Source organism: Dermacentor silvarum, chromosome 1, assembly GCF_013339745.2.
Source record: "Dermacentor silvarum isolate Dsil-2018 chromosome 1, BIME_Dsil_1.4, whole genome shotgun sequence".
Lineage (NCBI taxonomy): Eukaryota > Metazoa > Arthropoda > Arachnida > Ixodida > Ixodidae > Dermacentor > Dermacentor silvarum.
The window spans coordinates 103,510,414-103,530,923 of NC_051154.1; the positions used below are offsets into that span (position 1 = coordinate 103,510,414).

At 46.1% G+C, this 20,510-nt stretch overlaps 1 protein-coding gene across 1 annotated transcript in view; it reads right to left on the reverse strand.

Moving 5' to 3' along the window:
• Positions 1 to 20,510, reverse strand: part of LOC119434059 (rap1 GTPase-GDP dissociation stimulator 1-like) — an 86,117-nt gene that overhangs the window by 26,401 nt on the left and 39,206 nt on the right. The window contains exons 11-12 of the mRNA XM_049671744.1: positions 11,594 to 11,731; positions 3,544 to 3,669 (exon numbers count right to left, since the gene is read on the reverse strand). Of these exons, the coding sequence (XP_049527701.1) occupies positions 3,544 to 3,669; positions 11,594 to 11,731 (264 nt within the window). The remainder of the gene's footprint in view (positions 1 to 3,543; positions 3,670 to 11,593; positions 11,732 to 20,510) is intronic.

Below are 20,510 nucleotides of genomic sequence, written 5' to 3' on the forward strand. Positions count from 1 at the left end.
TCACCAAGACCGGACGATGTTTTCGATGTCTAAAACAAGGTCATATGGCAAGGAACTGTAGAGGAAGATGAAGATGTGATCGATGTTCTCGACGTCATGTCACCTCGATGTGTAACCCTGACTTCAAGAAGGAAGAGAATGAGGCTTCTGCGACAGCAGTTAACCTTCTTTCTCAACAAGCGAGCCCCGTTATATTATTACAGTCCTTGACGGCGAGAGTGGCAGGCACGGCAACTTCACAGCATTACAGGATATTCTTCGACGGCGGAAGCCAGCGCAGCTTTATTACCGTAGAGGCATCACACAAACTCGGCTGTCAGTTTCTGCAAGAGGAAACGGTGAACGTAGGAGTTTTCGGAGGACGGAAGACTCAGAAAACAATGAGAAGAGTTCGCGTGATCATCTTCCGAGAAAAGACGGAACCTATTGAAATTGAAGCTTTAGAAGTGGAGGACATCTGTAGCGAGCACATTCCCATTCCAGATGAAGAAGTTATAAAGAAGATGGAAGAAACTAGATTGGATACACGAGCCCTCTCTTTAGGTGGAGATAATGGAAATTCTGTAGCTATACTTACAGGTTCAGACTACGACTGGCAACTTGTGACTGGCGACGTGAAAACCGTGTGGAAGAAATGGAAGAATGTAAAAGCTGTGCACACTAAATTAGGATGGACTGTGCAAGGGCCACTTCCTTTCCCAGGCAACACCGTTCACTGTTCCAGCGCTATTGTGCTCCAAACCTGCGTAGAAGAGGACACTGTCTCGGAGGTTCTCTCGCGATTTTGGGACCTGGAAAGTCTAGGTGTCAGAGCTGATGAAGAAAGCCTTCTTGATAGTGAACTGACGCTACAAGAGTTCCAGAAAAATATAACTAAAAGGGACGGTCGTTACCAAGTTAGACTTCGTTGGAAGGAAACGGTGGACTTGGCAGACAATTTCTCTGTGGCCACTAAACGCCTTGGCATTTTGATGCGCAAACTCAACAAGGACCACAGCCTATTAGAAAAGTAAAACCATTCGTGCATATCTGGAAGAAGGATCAGCAGAAAGAGTTTCCTATTCAAGTTCCACGAGCAAATTTCAAATTTACTACATGCCGCATCGAGCGGTCATCAAGGAAGACCGGACTACAACAAAGATTCGCATCGTTTTCGACGCATCCTCGCATGAACGTGGAGCGAAGTCATTGAATGAAGATTTGGAATCCGGGCCGAGCTAGAACACAGAAGTAGCCGCCCTACTTTTGCGTTTCCGGCTATACAAGGTCACTAGGACAGTAGATGTTGAAAAGGTCATCCTTCAAATCGGCCTGCATAAGGAGGACAGAGGTTCACTGAGATTCCTCTGGTTTACAAAGCCTTCTCGGACAAACCAGCCGCTACCAGAACAAGAAATCTGTAGGATGACCAGAGTGCCATTTGGAGCCACTTCAAGCCCTTTTCTTTTGATGCCCACGTTGCAACATCATTTTTGGTGTGCCGAGGATAGCTACAGAACGACAGCTCTACTGCTTCAGAAATCCATGTACATGGACGACCTTCTGATTGGAGATGACACAAGGCTGACTATCCGACAAGCCCATATGAAGGTTCTCCATGGTGGCGTACGAGATACCTTGATTCAGATTCGTGAACAATTTTGGATTCCACAGGCCAGACAACTAGTCAGGAAAACCATACGTCGATGGCTGATATGTGAGTGGCTGCAAGCAAAGCCAGTACAGCAAGAAACAACTCCTTTACCAGAATACAGATTTACAAAAGCAGAATCTTTCTTGGTCACAGGAGTTGACGTTGCTGGACCATTATCCGTCAAGGAAAGTGGTCACCAACGTGCTTACATTGCACTATTTACTTGCACTGTCATTCGGGCCATACATTTAGAGTTGGTCGAAGACATGACTGCCAAGTTCCTCTTCGCATTCAGGAGATTTATTTCACGAAGAGGAATATGCAAAATCATGTACAGAGACATTGCCTGCACTTTTGTGAAGACATCTAAATATTGGAGAAGTTTTGGAAAACTATTAGAAACCCAGACATTGTAGTTCTCATCGGCGACAAAAACGTCCTCGGCAAGTTTGGGGATGGCAAGAATACGGTAACTACATAACGGACGTGACGGAAAGGTCCGCTCCTGTTCACAGCGTTTGCCGGGCGGATCCGAAGTGAGACGCCCTGTTCAACTGCTCTACCCATTGGAAATTGAATAACGCCATTTGCTGGGCAGGGGAAGATGTCGGAACTTGGTCTTTCATACGTCTAGCAGACGATCGTTCATCATCATCGTTTTGCGCCTCACAAGCTCTCCTCGCTCGAGGGCATGAAGCCATTCTTTTCATAATTCGCTGTTCCATTAAAAGAAGAGTACGCGCTTAAGATGTGCCATCTCTGTTTCATCAAGACAGCGTGGTAGCCGGCGGACCTTGAGGTCCACTCACAACCTCCTATGCTGTTACTCGTCATGAGGGCTGATGGAGCAGCTGACAGCTAGTACGCTCATCTTGATAAATCTCCCGACTTACACAGCTTAAATGAGCAATATGGAAAATTTTCAGTGCTAAAGAAGGAGGTGTGCCACTGGTTAAAACTTAACGTTACAGTTTCATGTTTATCAAAATTGCTTTGCTGTTTGGCTTGGAATTCAAATGGAAATAAAAAAAACCAAAAATGCCAGGTTTAAAAATTTTTGCTACTTTTGCTCTTCATAAAAGCAATATTTGCAATGAAAAACATAAGGGTCACATCTGAAAACATTCATAAAGCGGAGTGTGCTCGGCAGCCAAAGGGTTAAAAAAAAACTGTCAGCCCTTCCCCTGGGGTGGAGATGGAAGACCAGCGAAGCTGTACTATGGTGGGAATTATGTATTTCCAATTATGACTTAATATTAAGATGTGATAGTGTAATTGGCTATTTGAACTATTAAAGACTGAGAAATATATATGATCCGGTGGTCTTCATTTATTTAGTGACCATTGGCACCATGGCCTTATGGTCGCTACGGTACACCACCATAGGGTGTATGGCAAAGGTTGGCACGCTCTTCATAAACACGTTACCAACGCCGCACGTGTTCGGTGCGAATACGAGCAAAACGCCGCCGCCGTAGACAACAGTTGTGCGCGTTGTTTCTGTGACCGCACCCAACCACTGTCAAAACACTGGCTACGTGACCGAACGGCTAAACGCCGTTGTCGACCCTGTTAGGGGAGAGGCGGGTGAGAGCCCAGAGAGAGTCGCCGGCACAGGCGGCAGAGGTCGGCAGGGCTGCGCGCATGCGCCGCAGTGGGAGAGCGGGCATGCACACGCACAATCTAGGGTGCCTCCATGCCCTCCTCGCCCACTGCTTGGGAAGTCGCGTTAGCTCTCCACCGTGCGTTCGCTCCCCGTGAAAGCGCGCGTCCCTCGCCCTCGTGTGCTTTCACTCACACATACAGCATACGGCCAATGAGACTTTTTTTCTATTGCCGGACGCGACCATCGAAGAGCCTTAACAGCATTGCTGTAAAACACAAGTAGAAGCTAAGACATACTGACATACCTTGCTTATCAACTAGCATACGTAATGTGCCCAGAAGTTTGAAGACGACAGGGAATGTCTCCACAGCCAGCATTGAAAGCAACTTGTCAACAGCACCAAGTTCTGCGAGCAGAGGCTTGTTTTCCACTAAAGAGAGAAAAAAAAATTGTTGGTTATGATGAAAAGCTGAAGCTGCACTCATACAACCAGTTAGTAGTACCAATACACACAAACTTTATTATAATGAAATGGGATATAACGAAATAATGGATATAACAAAGTACTAAATGCAATTCCCCTGGAAATTACCACACAGATCCACCTATTTAAAACGTCGTTTTAATGACGTAAGATTGCCCTGCCAATGAATATAACGAACGAGATTTGTCTCTGAAACCAAAAATTATCAACTACTGTGCAACGAGCACATTGCTTTCCACCGGGTTCAGCAATCGTTCGGCGCAGCAGTTCCAAATTACCGTGTCGAATACATTGTCGAGCAACAAAGTTGCCGCACATAGCCGCGTGCACAGTGGCTGCACACAAGCAGCACTTTTCTTATCGCACCTCTCTTTCACCGTGGCCCGTAACTGGCAAAGTAGGCGTGCCCTTCGAGATCGCAATCTGGAAGACCACACATAGCTGAGCTGTGCCACATATAGATGGTGCTGCTTGTGCGTGGCATGTGAAAAACCAGTGCCTCCACTTCTCTCTCACACTGCGGCGTGCCACGCTGGCTGGCGCAGCTAGGTGCTACCTTCCTGGAGGCCACAAGCCGGCCAAACCAGCACGCTCACACAGCGAGGGCGTAAGGCCTGTGGGGCCATGAGAGAGCGGTAGATCAGATAGTTTCATCTGTAGTGTCACATTAGCGCGCCTAACGCATCCGTGCATTTGGCTGACAGTTTCTGGTGCCATGCCAAACTTTGCCAGCCATATACTTCGACGGGTTCGCAAAATGTGACGTAACTAACTATCTCCGAAAGTCATAGAGGTCGCTCGAGAATACCACCCCAGCAGTGTAGCTGGTGCACCGTGTTGTGTGCCACATGCTGCTTGAACACGAAGGACTTTGTTCGCATTACAGCGTGACAGCTGTTCCCTTCGACCATTTCACCATTTTGCCAGTTTCACGGCAACATGAGTGAGCCAAGTGGTAAGTGGAAGTGAAAGGCCATCACAGTGAAACAGATGGAGGCTATTCTAAAGGCTGTCGCGTCAGGTGATAAAAAGTTGTGTGACGCTGGAGATTCTTTCGCTGTTGCTTTCTTAAAATTTTATTGCATATGCAGCCGCATGTATCAGCTCGGCAGGAGGGTCTATCCCCCCCCCCCCCCCCCACGCCAAGCTCTCCAGGCCTCAGTCTTCCACCCTTCGCATGCTGCAGACCGAGTCCTATCCCAGTCTAGCCAGGGTCAGCAGGTACGTGAACTCGTTCGAGCCCAATTGTCCGGATTGCAGCGATCCCTTTTGCACTCGTTACGTGATTATCGTGTCCCTCGTTACAGGACCAGGATAATCTCACCACGGAAGAGTGGGTGGCGGCGCTCAAGAGCTCCGACCTCACCGCTCAGCTACGGGCTGTCCAGAGGGCCCGCGACGTGGCGGTCAGGCACGGCCTGCCCGTCCCGACGTGGGAGTGGCCCGCGGTGGCTCCTCCCCCGTAAGGGGTTCTCTGAGTAACTCCTCAGGACCTAAAATAAAGTTCATTGCCTGCCTGCCTGCTTGCGGCCGCATCGCAGTTAAGCTGGTCGAGGAGCCTTAATCTTCTTTGCATGTTTAAAATTGTGCACACCATTAGGCATATACTGCAGTAAAGGGCAATAATCGAAGTAACGAAGATATGAATATAAAGAAGTAATTTCAACTTTCCTTTCAACTTCATTATAACGAGGTTTCAGTGTGTTGTCAAGGGAAGCCCAGCTCATCCAGGCCTTAATTCTTTCTGCTTTGCTAGTGTCACACAGTAGAACCCCGCAATAACGAAGTCGGTGGGGAAACCGAAAAATTTCGCTATCGCGAGAATTTCTTTATCGTGAAATAACAGAGTACAAATAAAGAAATGGCCAGCAAAACGAAAACTTAATGCCAAAATTCAGAATAACGATCGTTATTCAGTTTCCTTGTCATGTTAACAACGCTTCAGTACTACGAACTAATATTCCGAAATCTGGGGATTCTTAGATTTCTGTGTATCATTCACAGCAGCCAAAACAGTTCTTTCACCCTTCTTTCCGTGCACGCCTCTTTCTTTTGCGCTTCTTTCTGCAGCCGTTATGAACTACGCGCGCAAAGAAATGGAACCTCCGTACTAGCAGGAATACGCCTCAGGCGTGCTACATGGTCGCACTTTGAACTTTCCGGACGGTGTTGTTTATGCGCGCTTGCACTTTGGCATAGTTCAGGTGTCTGCCTCGAGCAATACAGTTATGGTGTCCATGACAAGGAATGTGAAAAACAAACCGCAAAAAACATTGCACTTTGGAGGTGACATGGAGCTACCTTTTGATTTGCGCACGTCACTTTTATTAAACGGTTCTTCGGTGGTGCATGGCGGCGGAATCTGCCAATAACAGATCGATGGCGATGCGGCTGTACATAAAAAAAGAAAAAGCAGTCTAAACAAGCAACACGTTGGCCATGACAACTTCCGGCGCGTGCTGCTGCTTCCGGCACCGTGCCATTTTTGTAAACGAAGATGGCGGCACCCACGCAAGCGCAATATTGTGGTACTTTATGCAATTTAAGTGTGAAGCTACGGCATTTGAGCGCATTTTGGAGTCTGCTGACCTTGTGTGAGTAGGTAATGTGTGGAGAAATGTCCCGTCAATTTTCGTTGTTGCAGGATTGCAGTTTAGAAACATTTCGTTGTCGAGAGGTACGAAATACATTGAATCCTAAGGGTGTTTCGTCGGGGATAGGAAAATATTTCGTTGTCAGGAGAATTTCGTAGTCGTAAGATTTCGTTACCGTGGGTTATGACTGTAATATGTTAAGAAGCATGCAGAAAAAGATGTGGTGTTCACCGTGTGGGGGCGACGACGAAGTGTTAGTACATTTGTGTTGTGCATGTCAGCGTTCTGTGCTGCTCAGTGTTCAAGGCAGTCGATTCTTGCACTAGACCCCACCTCCGGAGAAGCAGAGACCACATTGCCATGTTGTGCTACAGCCATTCAAGTACCTGAAAGGCCCGTGCTCCTCCTAGGTGACATGGCAACGTGGTCTCTAGAGAACCACAGCCATGTTGTGCTACAGCCTTTAAGTGCCTGAGGGGCCTGCAGTCCTACTAGGCAAATGGTTCGAGAAGTGGGAAACGGCTATCTGACCAGAAAGGATGTTCAAGGCTCACAGAGCTGCTGGACAACTGGTCCAGGGAACCAGGTGAGGTGGGCCACTGCTCTGGGCCACTGTGCCAAAAGGCCTTGCTTCCAGTAGTGAAAGTAATAGCCAGAGCTACTGCTGCTGCCCATGCTGTGGTTGCTAGTCATGCTGTGCCGTGGGTGAGCCCATGATCGTGTCGTTTCGTTGTTGAGACATTGTCTTTGTAGGCTTGTTATAAAGCTGAATCTCATCCCAGCTAAGTTGTATCGGACACGAAAATACCTTTGTTACATCCAATATTTATTATGAGCATACATGCAGATATTGGCGGTAAAAAAAAAAAAAAAATGAGATCAGGTATGTGCAAAATAAACGCTAATGGCCTGTGCCTCCGACGAGCCAGCAAAGGGTCTCCTGTGAATTTTGATGACCTGTTGACATATTGCGTGCCGATACAAGGCACCGGAACAATAATAAATTACACAGACGCACTCTGCACCGCTGTGAATACGCAATCGTGAATACGAATACTTTTCAGACACGGAGGGGACCGCATGCGAATCCATACACTGCTACTATGGCCGTAATTCTGGCCCATGCATCTGATTTGACACTCAATCGCCGATAAGGTCTACGAGCGTTAACACACAGTATAGACCACTTATAACGTAACTGCTTATAGTGCAGGACCGGATATAATACGGTCTTTTCAGTCTCACGTTAATTTTCCCATAGCACTATGTATACGCGTATCGCTTATAGTGCAGTTGCGAGACACGAAATACCGGTTACAGTGCGGCTGCCTGGAAGTTTGGCAGTCAACCTAGACGGCAAACGCTCCCCTCAAGCCACAAATACCGTATTTACTCGTATCTAACACGCACTTTTTCTCGATAAAACAGGTCCAAAAATTGCGTGCGCATTAGAATCGAGTATGACCCTAAATCTGCGTTACCATATAGCCATCGGCATCTCAAAATGGCCGCCTCGCACGCGTGTCGAGCCCAGCTACTGTCGAGCCTAGCTACCGTAGCTTCCTCCATGTGCTGCAGTACATGTGCTGTCTTCTCGTTCTCTGCGTCTGCTCTATCAGCATGAAGTACTGAGTTCATCATGATGCCGTTTTTAAAAGGAAAGTGATCATATGTGCGGAGACGGACGGAAATCGGGCTGCATCACGGGCGTTCGGAGAATCCGTAACTTGTGTTCAGGACTGGCGCAAACAGAAGGAGAGGATTTTCGCCAGCAAAGCAATGCGGAACGGAAACGTTTCAGTGGACCGAAGCAGGACGTAATCTGCGACGATCCACTTCGGCGATACGATCGCCTTGGCCCTATCTTGATCACTAGGCCTAACCAGCACTGCTTTGTTGGAAGTCGGCAACCCAAATTAAGTTGCTTTTTCGTGCTAGTCGACATGGCGGCCACTTTGTTTACAGCCACCATGTTTGTGGCATCACACGCGCAGTTCATGCCCAAAACATTGTACGGCATCTGAAATTTCGGGTATTGCCATTTTATATTGGTGCATTGGGTGGTGCAGGAACCACGCAGGTCCAAAAAATAAAAATCTGAAAAATTGGTTAGTGAGTGCATTTGACATTTTTGCAACCTAGAATAAAGTTAAACCTGCTTATAACGAACCTCCACAAAACGAATTCCTGGATATAACGAAGTTTTTCTATTCCCAGCCGTTACTCCATAGAAGCACATGTATTTGAGACCTCTACGTAACGAAGTGGCAGCGGGAGACCCCCTCGAAATAAAGAATTTTCCCCGCTGACAACCTAGAGATTTCGCCCCAAATTTTGTCATTTTTGTGCGAGCAGCAACCGGAAGCACCTTCTCCGCCGCGAAGGAATGCGAAGTGAGCGCACGTGGGCGTGCGTGCGAACGTGTGCGAGGCGGGCCTGCATCCCTCGACCCGGCGATCTTGCCGCCGCGGGCGTGACCTTTCCCCTCCCTTCATTCAAACCTGATCTTGCCGCTTGCTGCAGCTGGCCTAGCCTGCCACGCAGGCACTCTCCTTTTCCAGTTGATGTTGCCGACGTGCTGGCAGGCGCTGTGACATATCACACTCGATGAGCGCGGACACACGCTGTCAAACGCTGGCGGCGTGTGGAAGCGCTGCTGCAGAAGCGAGCTAAGTGACCTTCGTGCTGTTGTCTATCGCTTCAACGCAAACTGAGCACCGAGAACACACAGCACGCACAAAGCTATGAGCCGCTGACGCACCTACACTGCCTAGACTCTGCCCAAACGCAGATCGATTTCAAGATACGTGCCACGCGCCCGCCGCCGCGCAGTACGCAGTTGATGCCAGAGTACAGTACAACGCCGCCCACGCTCCCTCGCCGGTGCCTCGAGCACAACCGAAGAAGGCGCGCTTCCTCCTTGCTTTTCTTTCTTGCGCGCGCGAGATTTAGACGCGGTTGTAGGCTCCCCTTGCACGTTTTCACTCGGACATACAGCATACAGTGTGCGGCGACTGTGTTATCGCCCTTGGACTTTATACGGAACATCTATGAGCCAAAACCAATTTTAGGGCCACAACGCGTCATAGACACCATCTTTAGATAGCAAATAGGGATCTTAAGGGCCATACTTTTGCTGGCGGAAACCGAAAATAGGAAACGTCATAGTTGTCGCCCCCAGCACTTTGGGCGGCCAATGCCATCGTCAAGCCACCAAGCCAACCGACATGAAAAGTCAAAATGGTCACTCAGGCCAGCGCGAGGTGGCAGTTCGCAACGTATGATGCGGGAACAGTCCCACAGTTGCGACGCACCAGCGGGTATTACCAGTGCATTGGGTTTTATGGGAGCTGTGCCGGGACCGGCCGAAAACAACGTAACAGCCGGGAAAACGCAACACCCGGGAACGTAACAGCGGGGTTCTACTGTAACACTATACGACGCTACGACGCCATCGTGACGCTTGCTCTTCGTTTCCGATGCCTCGCGCTTGTGCGAAACGACACGCGTCCATGCATCCAGTACCTGGTGCGACATTCCAAGGATGAGTGCTTCGACGAAAACGGAAAACGGGTGTGCGTTACAATCGAGGGCGCGTTAGAATCGAGTAAATACGGTAAGTGTCTCTTTTTCGAATTTTCGTGCCGAACCTGCATACAACGAAATCCTCTTTATAACGAAGTTTTTCGGGAATTTGTCAATTTCGTTATATCCAGGTTTAACTGTACATATTTTGAGGCACATGCAAACAAAAATTTGCTTCGCTATATGATACCGTGTTGGATCCTGCATTTTCCATTTCGTTATAGCAGAATATATTTTACTGAAATAAAGCATGATCGACCAAATTTTCTATTTAATTCATTATAGCCAACAATTCGTTATGTTCGTGTTTGTTATATCGAGGTTTGACTGCATGTATGCTGAAGTTCAGTCCCTTTATGTCTGTCCATTGTCCATATTTTGTATAGTCTTCCGTGAATACATTCTGTGTTGTGTGTACAGTCGAGTGTTGGTTGCATTCCTTGGTGAGTAGTCCAGGGCCCACACTACTTATTCCATCACATCTGGCCAGAAACGAGCTATGCTTGCCAACCCATGTCAGCATTTGCAGTTGAGTATGCACATGGTTTAGTGGAATATGTTCTTTATGTTAGCCCCTGTTAATAAAAATGTTTAAAGCTTGCATGTGTGTTAAAGGGACACCTCTTTAAAGGTATTGTCACAAGAGGCCCCACACTGGGCCAGTGATCTGCAGGCAGTACCAATGGCAAAGCAGCTTGTCACACCGGGCTAACACCAACATGGCTGGCAATAGAATTGTGGTGGTTGTGCAGACTTGGTCAGCAATTGCTCCGCCTGAGCATCTCTTTCCATGTCATGAATATTTTGTCAACGTGAGTCCACCAATTCAGTCTCTCGTAGAAAATCAGGTAGAGCGCGTGTCACCACCTTGTGCACAATTCCTCCAAGCTGTTCTGTTATGAAAGGAAGAGGCTTCTGGACAGAATGAGAAGACGGTATTCTCATGAGCATGCAGTTTTCCCCAAAAGAATGCGAATGTGCAGTCTTTGCAGTGTTACAAGCTTCCCAGTCAAAGACAACGATGAAACCATCCTGCCGAAAAATGGTGGATGGCATGCACTACGTACGCGTGCAACACTTCATCTCTTTGCATTCATGTTCGCCACGTGCACAGTGGTGCATACTAAGAAGCAAAGCTGCAGCTTTCTTTGGATCTTTATACACTGAGTACTTGGCCCGTACAATGATGCTAAGCTACATTTCATTTATCTTCAGTTTTACATTTACTTTGATGCCTACCAGCGGACACCTACTGGTTTATAAGACAGGCAGCCCTCTGGCCAGGCATATGTATTTTCATGGGAAGAGCAACAAGCAATGACAGAGAATTAGTAAGCAGCGCACAAATAGGCCCCACTACAAAAAAATGCACGCAATCAAGTATACAGTGCCATTTCGACCATCTGAGGTTCTTTATGCCCATTTGAATCTCAGGAGTACAAGGATGTTTTTGCATTCTGCGTCCAGTGGAGGCATCGTGCCTAAGCACCAAGTCAACAATTGCCTTGAACAATAAGCATTACGTTTTCGCATGCCTCTAAATGTGCTCAGAGCTATGGCCGTTTTTGCTTTTGTTAGTAAGATACAAAATATATGGGCTTTTCATGTGCTAAATGACACATCACTCATGATTTCTGGTCGCAACACAAGACATCTGGCACACACATCATAAAAAGTGTAATCCTGCTTACATGGGATGGCAAGGTTCCGTAATGCTGCCAGTAAGGCATGCTGCAATCTGATGTCTCCGTCTGTTCCTGTGTGCTCTGTGAGGAGGTCCAGCAGACGTTTGGCAACACCATCTCTGACCATCTGAATGCAGTGATCATCTGCAGATTTCAAATTGAAAAATATCATAAGCAACACCGCGCAATATACTTAGATGAATCAAGCAAACAGGCTTTCATCAAGCAGCAAAGCACATGTAGGCAAGAAATGCTTCTATTGACCTAAAAACAAGAATGGTGGCCCACAAAGTGAAAGGTACTACAGTGATCAGTCATGAATAAAACTTTAGGTGTACTAAATAAAAAATTCTGCACTGAACTGCTATAACCTGCAATTGAAGTGTTTCCAGTGGCAGTCGTGTGCATCACCATCTGTGCTCTGTTTCGTTTCAGCAACTATGTTCTGCTCTCCTTGTCACACAGCTACTGCATTCAATGTGCATTGAAATCATCAGACTTCAGCATGCAGGGTACACACCATATGATGCGTTATAAGGCATTCGATCCTATTGACATGTGCACTTGTTTATCTTTCTCTGGTGACCATTTTTCACCGGCTAACGTAATCGCTTGGCACAGGCCACGCCTGCAAGTATCGAAACTTTCTTGAATGTTATTGATAGTTCTATCTGCTGTCTGTTGTCACTGAGGCTTGTGTAATCTGATTGTATGCGCCAGCGAATTGTATAGTACTTACGAGTAGGCACGCGGGCACCAGCGATCACGCTGGAACCTTCGATGAGTCATATATAAGAGACGATGCGCTCGACCAGCTGATCCGATTTTCGCCGATCGCAGACTATGCTCACCACTATCGTGCTTTGAGTGTAACCTGCTATTCTGGGCACAGGTTCGCTTAATAAAGAGATAGTTTCATGATTCACAGTTCTTGCTACCATGTTTTTCACCGTCACTACAATGTGACACTATTAGCACATGCAGGTACCCAATGCTCCGATGGCACTATTAGTTGGGCGCTAGTCTCAGAACCGAGATGGCCATGTCCGATGCCAACTTAGGCCACTATCTTTATTAACTTTAACTGCTTTTTATTTACTGATCTGTTACATTCTCCACCAGATACGATGGCACAAACATCAGTTTCAATGTAATGGCGTTTTTCACTGGTCGATCTGGAGCGGCCGCCGAAATCCTGAAGCGAGCGCTCGCAATTCACCAACCCTAATCTGCCAGCGGAGAGCGAAAATGCTCCGCGCTGGATCGTACCGGAAGTCTGCGCACACATCACAAAAATCAACTTCCGCTCTGCATGTTTCTATGGCCACCAAGATCGCCGTCCCCCACCGAGCGGAAGTGACGTATATTTTCGTCCTATTTCCACCCGAATCTGCGCCTCGGCAGCGGAGCAAGTGAGAGCGATCCGGCGCGGAGCGAGTTGATCCGAAACGACCAGTGAAAAGCGCGAACCCGCTCCAGATCGACCAGTGAAATTCGGATTCGCAGCCGTGGAGCAAAAAATCCTGCTCCAGATCGACCAGGGAAAAACGCCATAAGAGAGGTACGATGGTACACATGTCAGATTGAATAAAAGACAGTAAAAGACTCAAGCCCTGTTTACCAACATAATAAAATCTATTTCTTGTTTTTGTTTCCTGTGTATCCATATGGAGCCTAGACCTTCAAACAGGTAAATCATTGCACATGCCTCACCACAGCTCATGTGTTCATTCCACAGAAAATACTTATCAATGCCACAGTTTTATGGCAGTCCACAAACTCCCTGAGCACTTTTACTGCAACAGCATTTTAGTGCTAAGTTTGCCTTGTCAACAGTCCATCTGTTACCCTCACTGTTGTCGTCATTGACATAGTAATTATTGTAACCAGGCTGCTTCCTCATGCTGAGGTTGATTAATGCCATTAGGTTAAAAAAAAAAAAAAGAAGACTTTGCCCACAACCACTACCACGGGGATTTGAACTCAGATCAATGCAGCAATGTGCACTTGGTAGCTGTACGTGCTGAACACTGTGCTATTGCCCAACAACAGAGCTTAGCAATTGGTGCAAGTTATTGTGCTCTACAAATACAGGAAACGATGGTGTGTGTGTGTGCACGTACAGCTAAACCTCGATATAACGAACTTCAATATAATGAAATTCTCATTAAAAAAAAGTATTTACTTTTTATAACTTCTTGTCCATAGAACACCATGCATTTTGAAACTCAATATTACGAAGTGTGCTTATACAGTAATTCCTCGATATAACGAAATTGCTTTACTCGAAATATTGCTTGACTCAAATTTCTTCCGCTCCTGACCCAAACGCATGCATTTTAGGCCCCATTACTCGAAGCACACAAAGAGCTTGACCCGCTTAGAGCAAAGTGGCAAGCGGAGGTATCGCCACCGCTGAGCACCGGCACATCAGCCTCATGCAGGCACAGAACAGGCCACAAAAGTACCAAACCCACGAACGATGACTGCCTAGTAACGGGTACCAAGTGAGTGCAGAGTGCCCCCAGCTGTTTACTGCGGAACGAACGGAAGCTGTTAAATTCCGTGGCGCAGCACGCCTGAACTGTTAATCTCGCTCGCAATCGCATCGCTGGTGTCCCCCGTGATAGAATCCACACGAAAATAAAGTTTTCCTGACGCTTTGCGATGCCAGAAAACCGCGGTCTCTTGAAAAGTGTCCAAAAGACCACGGGCAGACTTGCGCCGTAGCATTCCATGGCGTGTGCTCAATGAACAAAGTTTTACTGCTCTAAAGAGCACTTCTGGCGCTAAAACGTGCAGAAAAGTACAAAAGAAGTGTCCCTCCGATTATAAGTGCCATGTTTGACGCGAGGAGCTATGTTAACAAATCGGGAAGACAACTTTGGGGAAGCTGGTCTAGAAATTCGCTTGCCGCTTGCCATAATCGGCCTGCATCACAATAAAACAATGCCCCTAGCTTCATTGCACATTTGACGGTGCAAATCGACCGATAAATTGCCACAAATAGGAAAAATATGAGTGTCGCCAGCGGTGAGTCAGGCTGTCAACAAGGCGGGTAAACGCAAGTTGGTGTTTCCCCGGTGATTTTCGCGAGACGGTCATGCTCGATTTGCGCCATCCGACTTTAGACAAACGGTCTAAATGCATGATAGAGTCACTGAATCTTGTTCCTAGACATTTGTCAATGACGCAGACGCGACGGTGCGCGAACACAGACACTCGAAACATACAATTAGCACAGTGTTTTCGACAATGGTGCGCCGAAAAACTCATTTTGCAAACTTCACGGCTGCACACCTCATAAAAAATTGCCCAATGATCATGCAAAGCCCCCTACTGCAAAACCATTCAGTTTTCACGATCGTGCTGCGTACCCACAATGAGTGACTAATCGTTTTTTGAGCACAACGAACACAACCTCAGACCTACGCCTGCTGCAAAATAAGGTTGAATGCATGGCGACCACGGCCTCGTGCAATGTTTGGTCAAATTAGAGCAGGGGTTGCTCGCGTACAGTAAGAACCTGAAACAGCTAAAGCTCACTGCCTTTTTTGCACCTGAAAAAAGTTTTGCTTCATTGAATTCTGACTTCCTTGCAGTTGTGGTGCAATTAAAGCTCGACTGCTTTAGCTTTTTTCGAGTGGTCGCTTATATGGAATTACCGCTTATAACAAATTTTTTCGCCGTCCCGCTGACTTCGTTATAACAAGGGATTACTGTACAAGGTTTCAATACAACTAATTTCACTGCTGCCGCAAAGGGATACAGAGACAATAAATGGAAACTTCCACACACGCAGATGGCGAAATAGTTCAATCTGCCTTTTTCATTTTCCTGTGCTGCCCTCTGCCGCACATCGCTGAAAACGTTTTGGAAGTATGCCGGGGCTTTCGTCGGTTGATTTGTGAACCTGCGCCCACGTTGAGTGTGCGTCAGTTGTGCATTTTGTGGATCGCGAATAATTATTAATGTCTTCTCCGAGGCAGCATGTTGTTCCTGGAAGCCATGTACCACTCACCGACTAGTGGGTGAGCAGGCCTGAGTGTGCTGTTGTGTCAACAGTGCGGCCGATAAAGGCACGCTGAGTTTCGTCTGCCGACGCGGCTGCCTTGGAGTTCGTTGTCGCTGATTTCTGCACTTTCAGCTCGCTTTTTGTATTTGTGTTGCACTTTCTTTAGACATTTTGCATATTCAAGAAGTCTTTGAGTGCAGCCTTCTGCGTCGGATTTACCAAAGCGGTGCACTTGTTTACATAGACATCTATAGCCACAGATTTTTGTTAGCGTCAAATATTGGGGAAAAGGTGCAGGCCAGAACTGAACTAGAAAAGCAGTTTCCTTCGTCCTAACTGCTTACATTTCAGTTCACGTCTGCCGGTAGTGGGTGCACGAACTCGACGGCGCCAGGCTTAAACTTTGCTGAACAGGATCACCATTGGCTCAATCTTCATGTGCACGGCTTCAGCAGGTTAAAGCTTGTGCATTTAAACTTCGTAGACAGGTTTTCATTCCCTTTGAGCGCAATTAATCATATATACAAGCGAAGGCGCTGCGCGACCGCGCGGGGTTCCATAGAATGATGGTCGGCACGCAGATTTTGTCGGTGCGGTCAACAAGAAAGCCCGTCGCAGTACGACAACTCGCGCTCGACGGTTAAGTCGTTGTCGGCCTGGTATGTTACAATGGTCTCAGTGGCACACTGCGCCAAATAGTCGGCCAATCGTTGGCGTCAGCGTCTTGTTGGTCTCTGTATTGACTTAGTGTACATGCTTGCATTGACAAACTTTTTTCTTATTTCTGAGTCGATTTTGGTGAAACTTGTGGAGTTTATGCGTTTCCATCTGCTAATTTAAGATATACATTCAGTTTTTTTACATAATAAATATATTTCTAGAAATTTAATAAATTCATAACATGCTTGGAGGTGGGCTTTTTACTACACTATACATGGTGTAATATATGTCGACATATAAAAATGATCTTGAGTAATCGGAGTATGCAGTGACACAAGAATGAATGCTCTAGACTGAATGGAACCAAAGTTACAGCATGTCAAACTTTTTAAAGTGTGGACTCATAGTAACACCCAGGACAAATTATTACTTTTTTAATGTTTCTGTAATAATATTTGTCTATATTATATGCCCACTGATATCTCTATTTGTTTACCTTTCTGACAAATAAATAATTATTGTGATAGGATAAGTAGAACCAGAGATATCTTAATTCCAAAACGGTGACACCACTAGAAATGCTGCTTTGAGAAAACAAGTAAAAACATCCCACAACCTGTTTATGATGATTATAACAGAGGCTAAATCAATCAAAGGTGATACAGGGATCCAATCAAGCAATAGTAAGTGCTCTACAGCAATCAGGAGCAATGGGACAAGATATTTGGGCCAATGTTCCGCTCCAAAAAGCAGGGTCTCCCCTTAAAAGAGTATGTGAAGTCAGGCACACGCTACCGCCACCAGCAAGTGAGGGCCGACGCTGCAAGAAGACTTCTTCAGCAACGTGATGTTTTTAAGTGTCGCCCAAGTGAAACGCATGCAGGGTTTTTTTATTAAACTTGCTAGCCATCAATGAAAGGCGGCAACTACATGGCTCACGGTGCAGTCCGGACCACTCAGTGGCCCGGACAAAGCCCGGGCTGCTTTCTGTTTTAAAGCGGAGTTGCAGTCTTATGCTACGCACGTTTTTCGCACCGCCCCAACGTCTTTGGCACCGCCTCAACGAAACTCCAGCTACCAGTGGAGTTTCAACGCGGTACGATGGACTCCATGGAATTTTTTGGCAGCAGCAATGGCGATGAAACCTATGCCCTAAATCCACTACTGTACTTTTACAGAACTACTCCGCGCACGAACGGATCTACGCTACGACACGTGTGGGTTTTACGCGTGTTCCATAGCTGCAAATGAGCTGCTGCATCCTGCCTGGTGTTGCTGGCTTCCGTGACATGGGCAGCTTACGTGGACGACACATGTGACACCTTGCCGCATCACCGCTCATGGATACACACCCTGTCTGCCGGCGCTGCAGTCAGCGGTTAGAAATTGGCGTTATCGGGCTGCGCAGGCCGTTTTGGCAGCAGCAGTGGCCACAGAGAACCTATGCCCTAAACCACTACTGTACTTTTACACGTTTGTGCTTCATCTTGTACGTTCCATTTTGATTTCCTCTTGTTGCTACTGCTGTTGCCAGAGTTTGTTCTTATGTCTGATGTCACGAAGTGCTCTAACTGCGAAGAGCAGTTGGATGAGACCAGTGATACTGTATCCTGTAGCATGTGCGAGGGTGTATACCACAGTGGCAATTGCGCAGGCGTTTCTGAGACGACATTGAAATCGAAGGGCGAGATATACCACAACAACTGGAAGTGTCAACAATGTAGAATAGGAAAATCCCGCAAAGAAAAAGTTGAAAAGACGGAAGTGCCTAATCTACAGGCTAGGTGGTCTATGCTTATAAACATGCACAAAAAACTTGATGTGTTATTGCTGCTATCAGAGACAGTAGGCGGCATTGAAGCTGCAGTTCAGTTCATGTCCGATCAGATGACTGAGTTGTTATCCCGTACGGAGCAGAATGAACGTGACATCAAAGATCTGAGGATAAGAATCGTAAAACTTGAGACAGAATATTGAAAGCTGAAAAAAAAAAATTAAATTATGGGGTTTTACGTGCCAAAACCACGATCTGATTATGAGGCACGCTGTAGTGGAGGACTCCAGAAATTTGGACCACCTGGGGTTTTTAACGTGCACCTAAATATAAGTACACGGGTGTTTTCACATTTCGCCCCCATCGAAATGCGGCTGCCGTGGCCGGGATTCGATCCCGCGACCTCGTGCTCAGCAGCCCAACACCATAGCCACTGAGCAACCACGGCGGGTAATATTGAAAGCTGGAAAGTCTTACACTTCAGCTCGATGACCTCGAATGGCGAAATAGATGACAGAATCTTGAATTTCACGGCATTGCAAAAACAAACAACAAAAACCTGTTAGCCAAAAATAATGAACTAGCTGCCAAGAATGAGCTGCCACCGTTATCTGACAACAATGTGTGCACTGTTCATCGACTGCCGTCAAAGAAAGATTCCTGGTATGCTCGGCTGATTTATGAATGAAAAGATCAGAGATTTGTGGTGGTCCAAAAGGCGTCTACAAAGCATCGCTGATGAAGAAATACGGATCCTTGAAAACTTGACAAAGCGAAATCTGGAACTTTTGAGGGACGTGAAGGAATGGGCGAAGAGTGCAAGGTACAAGCATGTCTGCCACAACAATGGCAAAATTCTAATCAGAAAGACTGATGGCGCGAATGCAACTGTTGTATCTAAGGCACGTGAGCTTGCTGGGCTTGCTTAAGCCATTTTAGATTTTTGTTTCCGATCCTTTAGCTAACAATGGTTTCCGTCTCGGATACATATGTTATCCCTAGTGACTTCACGAATCACCTTGGCACAGCCTTTCTAATGTCTTTCAAATGCCTCCATCTAAATGCCCAATCAATTAGACAAAAAGTACCTAGTTTAACTATGCTGCTACAACAATTAGACGTGACATTCAATGTCATTATGATAACAGAAACCTGGGCTATGGATGATTCAAAAGTGCACGTGAACCTGAGCTATTACAACAGTTCACTTGGAGCACAGCAGATTATGAAGTTCTATCAGTACTTGTAGAAAACTCTTTTCGTTGTTATCGTCCTCCGCAAGGTTGCAATCCTATTTTTCTTGATTTTCTTGAATCATTGTTTTCTTTTGTCTCCAACAAAAACCTTACACTGTTTGTGGTGGAGATATGAATACAAATATGTGTGCTCATGACAGTTTGAAGAAAACTTCTGACTTATTACTAAAAGCAAGCAGACTTTCCAATATGATTCAGCTACCAACCTGCATAACAGCTAGATCCTCGTCCTGTATAGATCTGTTCATAACAAATGTTGCCAATAGGTCAGATAAATGTGGTGTAATTAGCTCAGACACCAATGATCATCTGCCGATATTCTTGTGTTTGAAAGGAAAGTTCAAAAATAGGAACAAACAACCATTCTCTTATCAAGCGATGACGGAAGAAAGCCTTCTCGCTTTTAGACAGCGGGCATCTGAAGCTAACTGCAATGCTGTTCTTTCGTAACGTGACGCAAACCTGGCTTATGAGGACTTCCTTGCTATTCTGAAACAAATTCATGCTGCTGGTTTTCCCATGAAGACGTTTAAGTCAAATAAAAACCCTGCAAACCATTCCTCACACCTGATCTTCTGCTTAATATAGAAAAAAGAATAAACTCTACCACAAATTTATCAGGACGAAGGAGATGGGCAACTTGCATATCTTCAAAACCTATCTCACCTCCTGAACAAGGAACGTAAGAAAGCTAGGAATGCATATTTAATAAATTATTTCGGATCAACTAAAAGGCATAGTGATCTTGTTTCGAAAAAAAGTTCAAAACAACTAAACAGCCTAATAACTAATGATACTATTCCAAGAGGAATTTCATCAGTAGAATTAAATGGGGCACAGGTGTCTGGCCAAAATTTAGCGGACGAGTTTAATAAATAATTCGTTGGGCTTTATTGTGACAGGGACATGAATAAAGACTTGAATTACGTCCCACTGCTGGACAAAACGATATATCTTAGACCTGTGAATGAAGTTGAAGTAATGATTATTTTCAGAGAGCTCAAAAATAGTACCTCATGTGATCTACAGTTAAACCTGGATATAATGAAATTGACAAATTCCCGAAAAACTTCATTATAAAGAGGATTTCGTTATATGCAGGTTCGGCACGAAAATTCGAAAAAGAAACGCTTACCGTATTTACTCGATTTTAACGTGCCCTCGATTGTAACGCGTGTGTTGTAATACATGTGTTCTGTTCTGTTTTCCGTTTTCGTC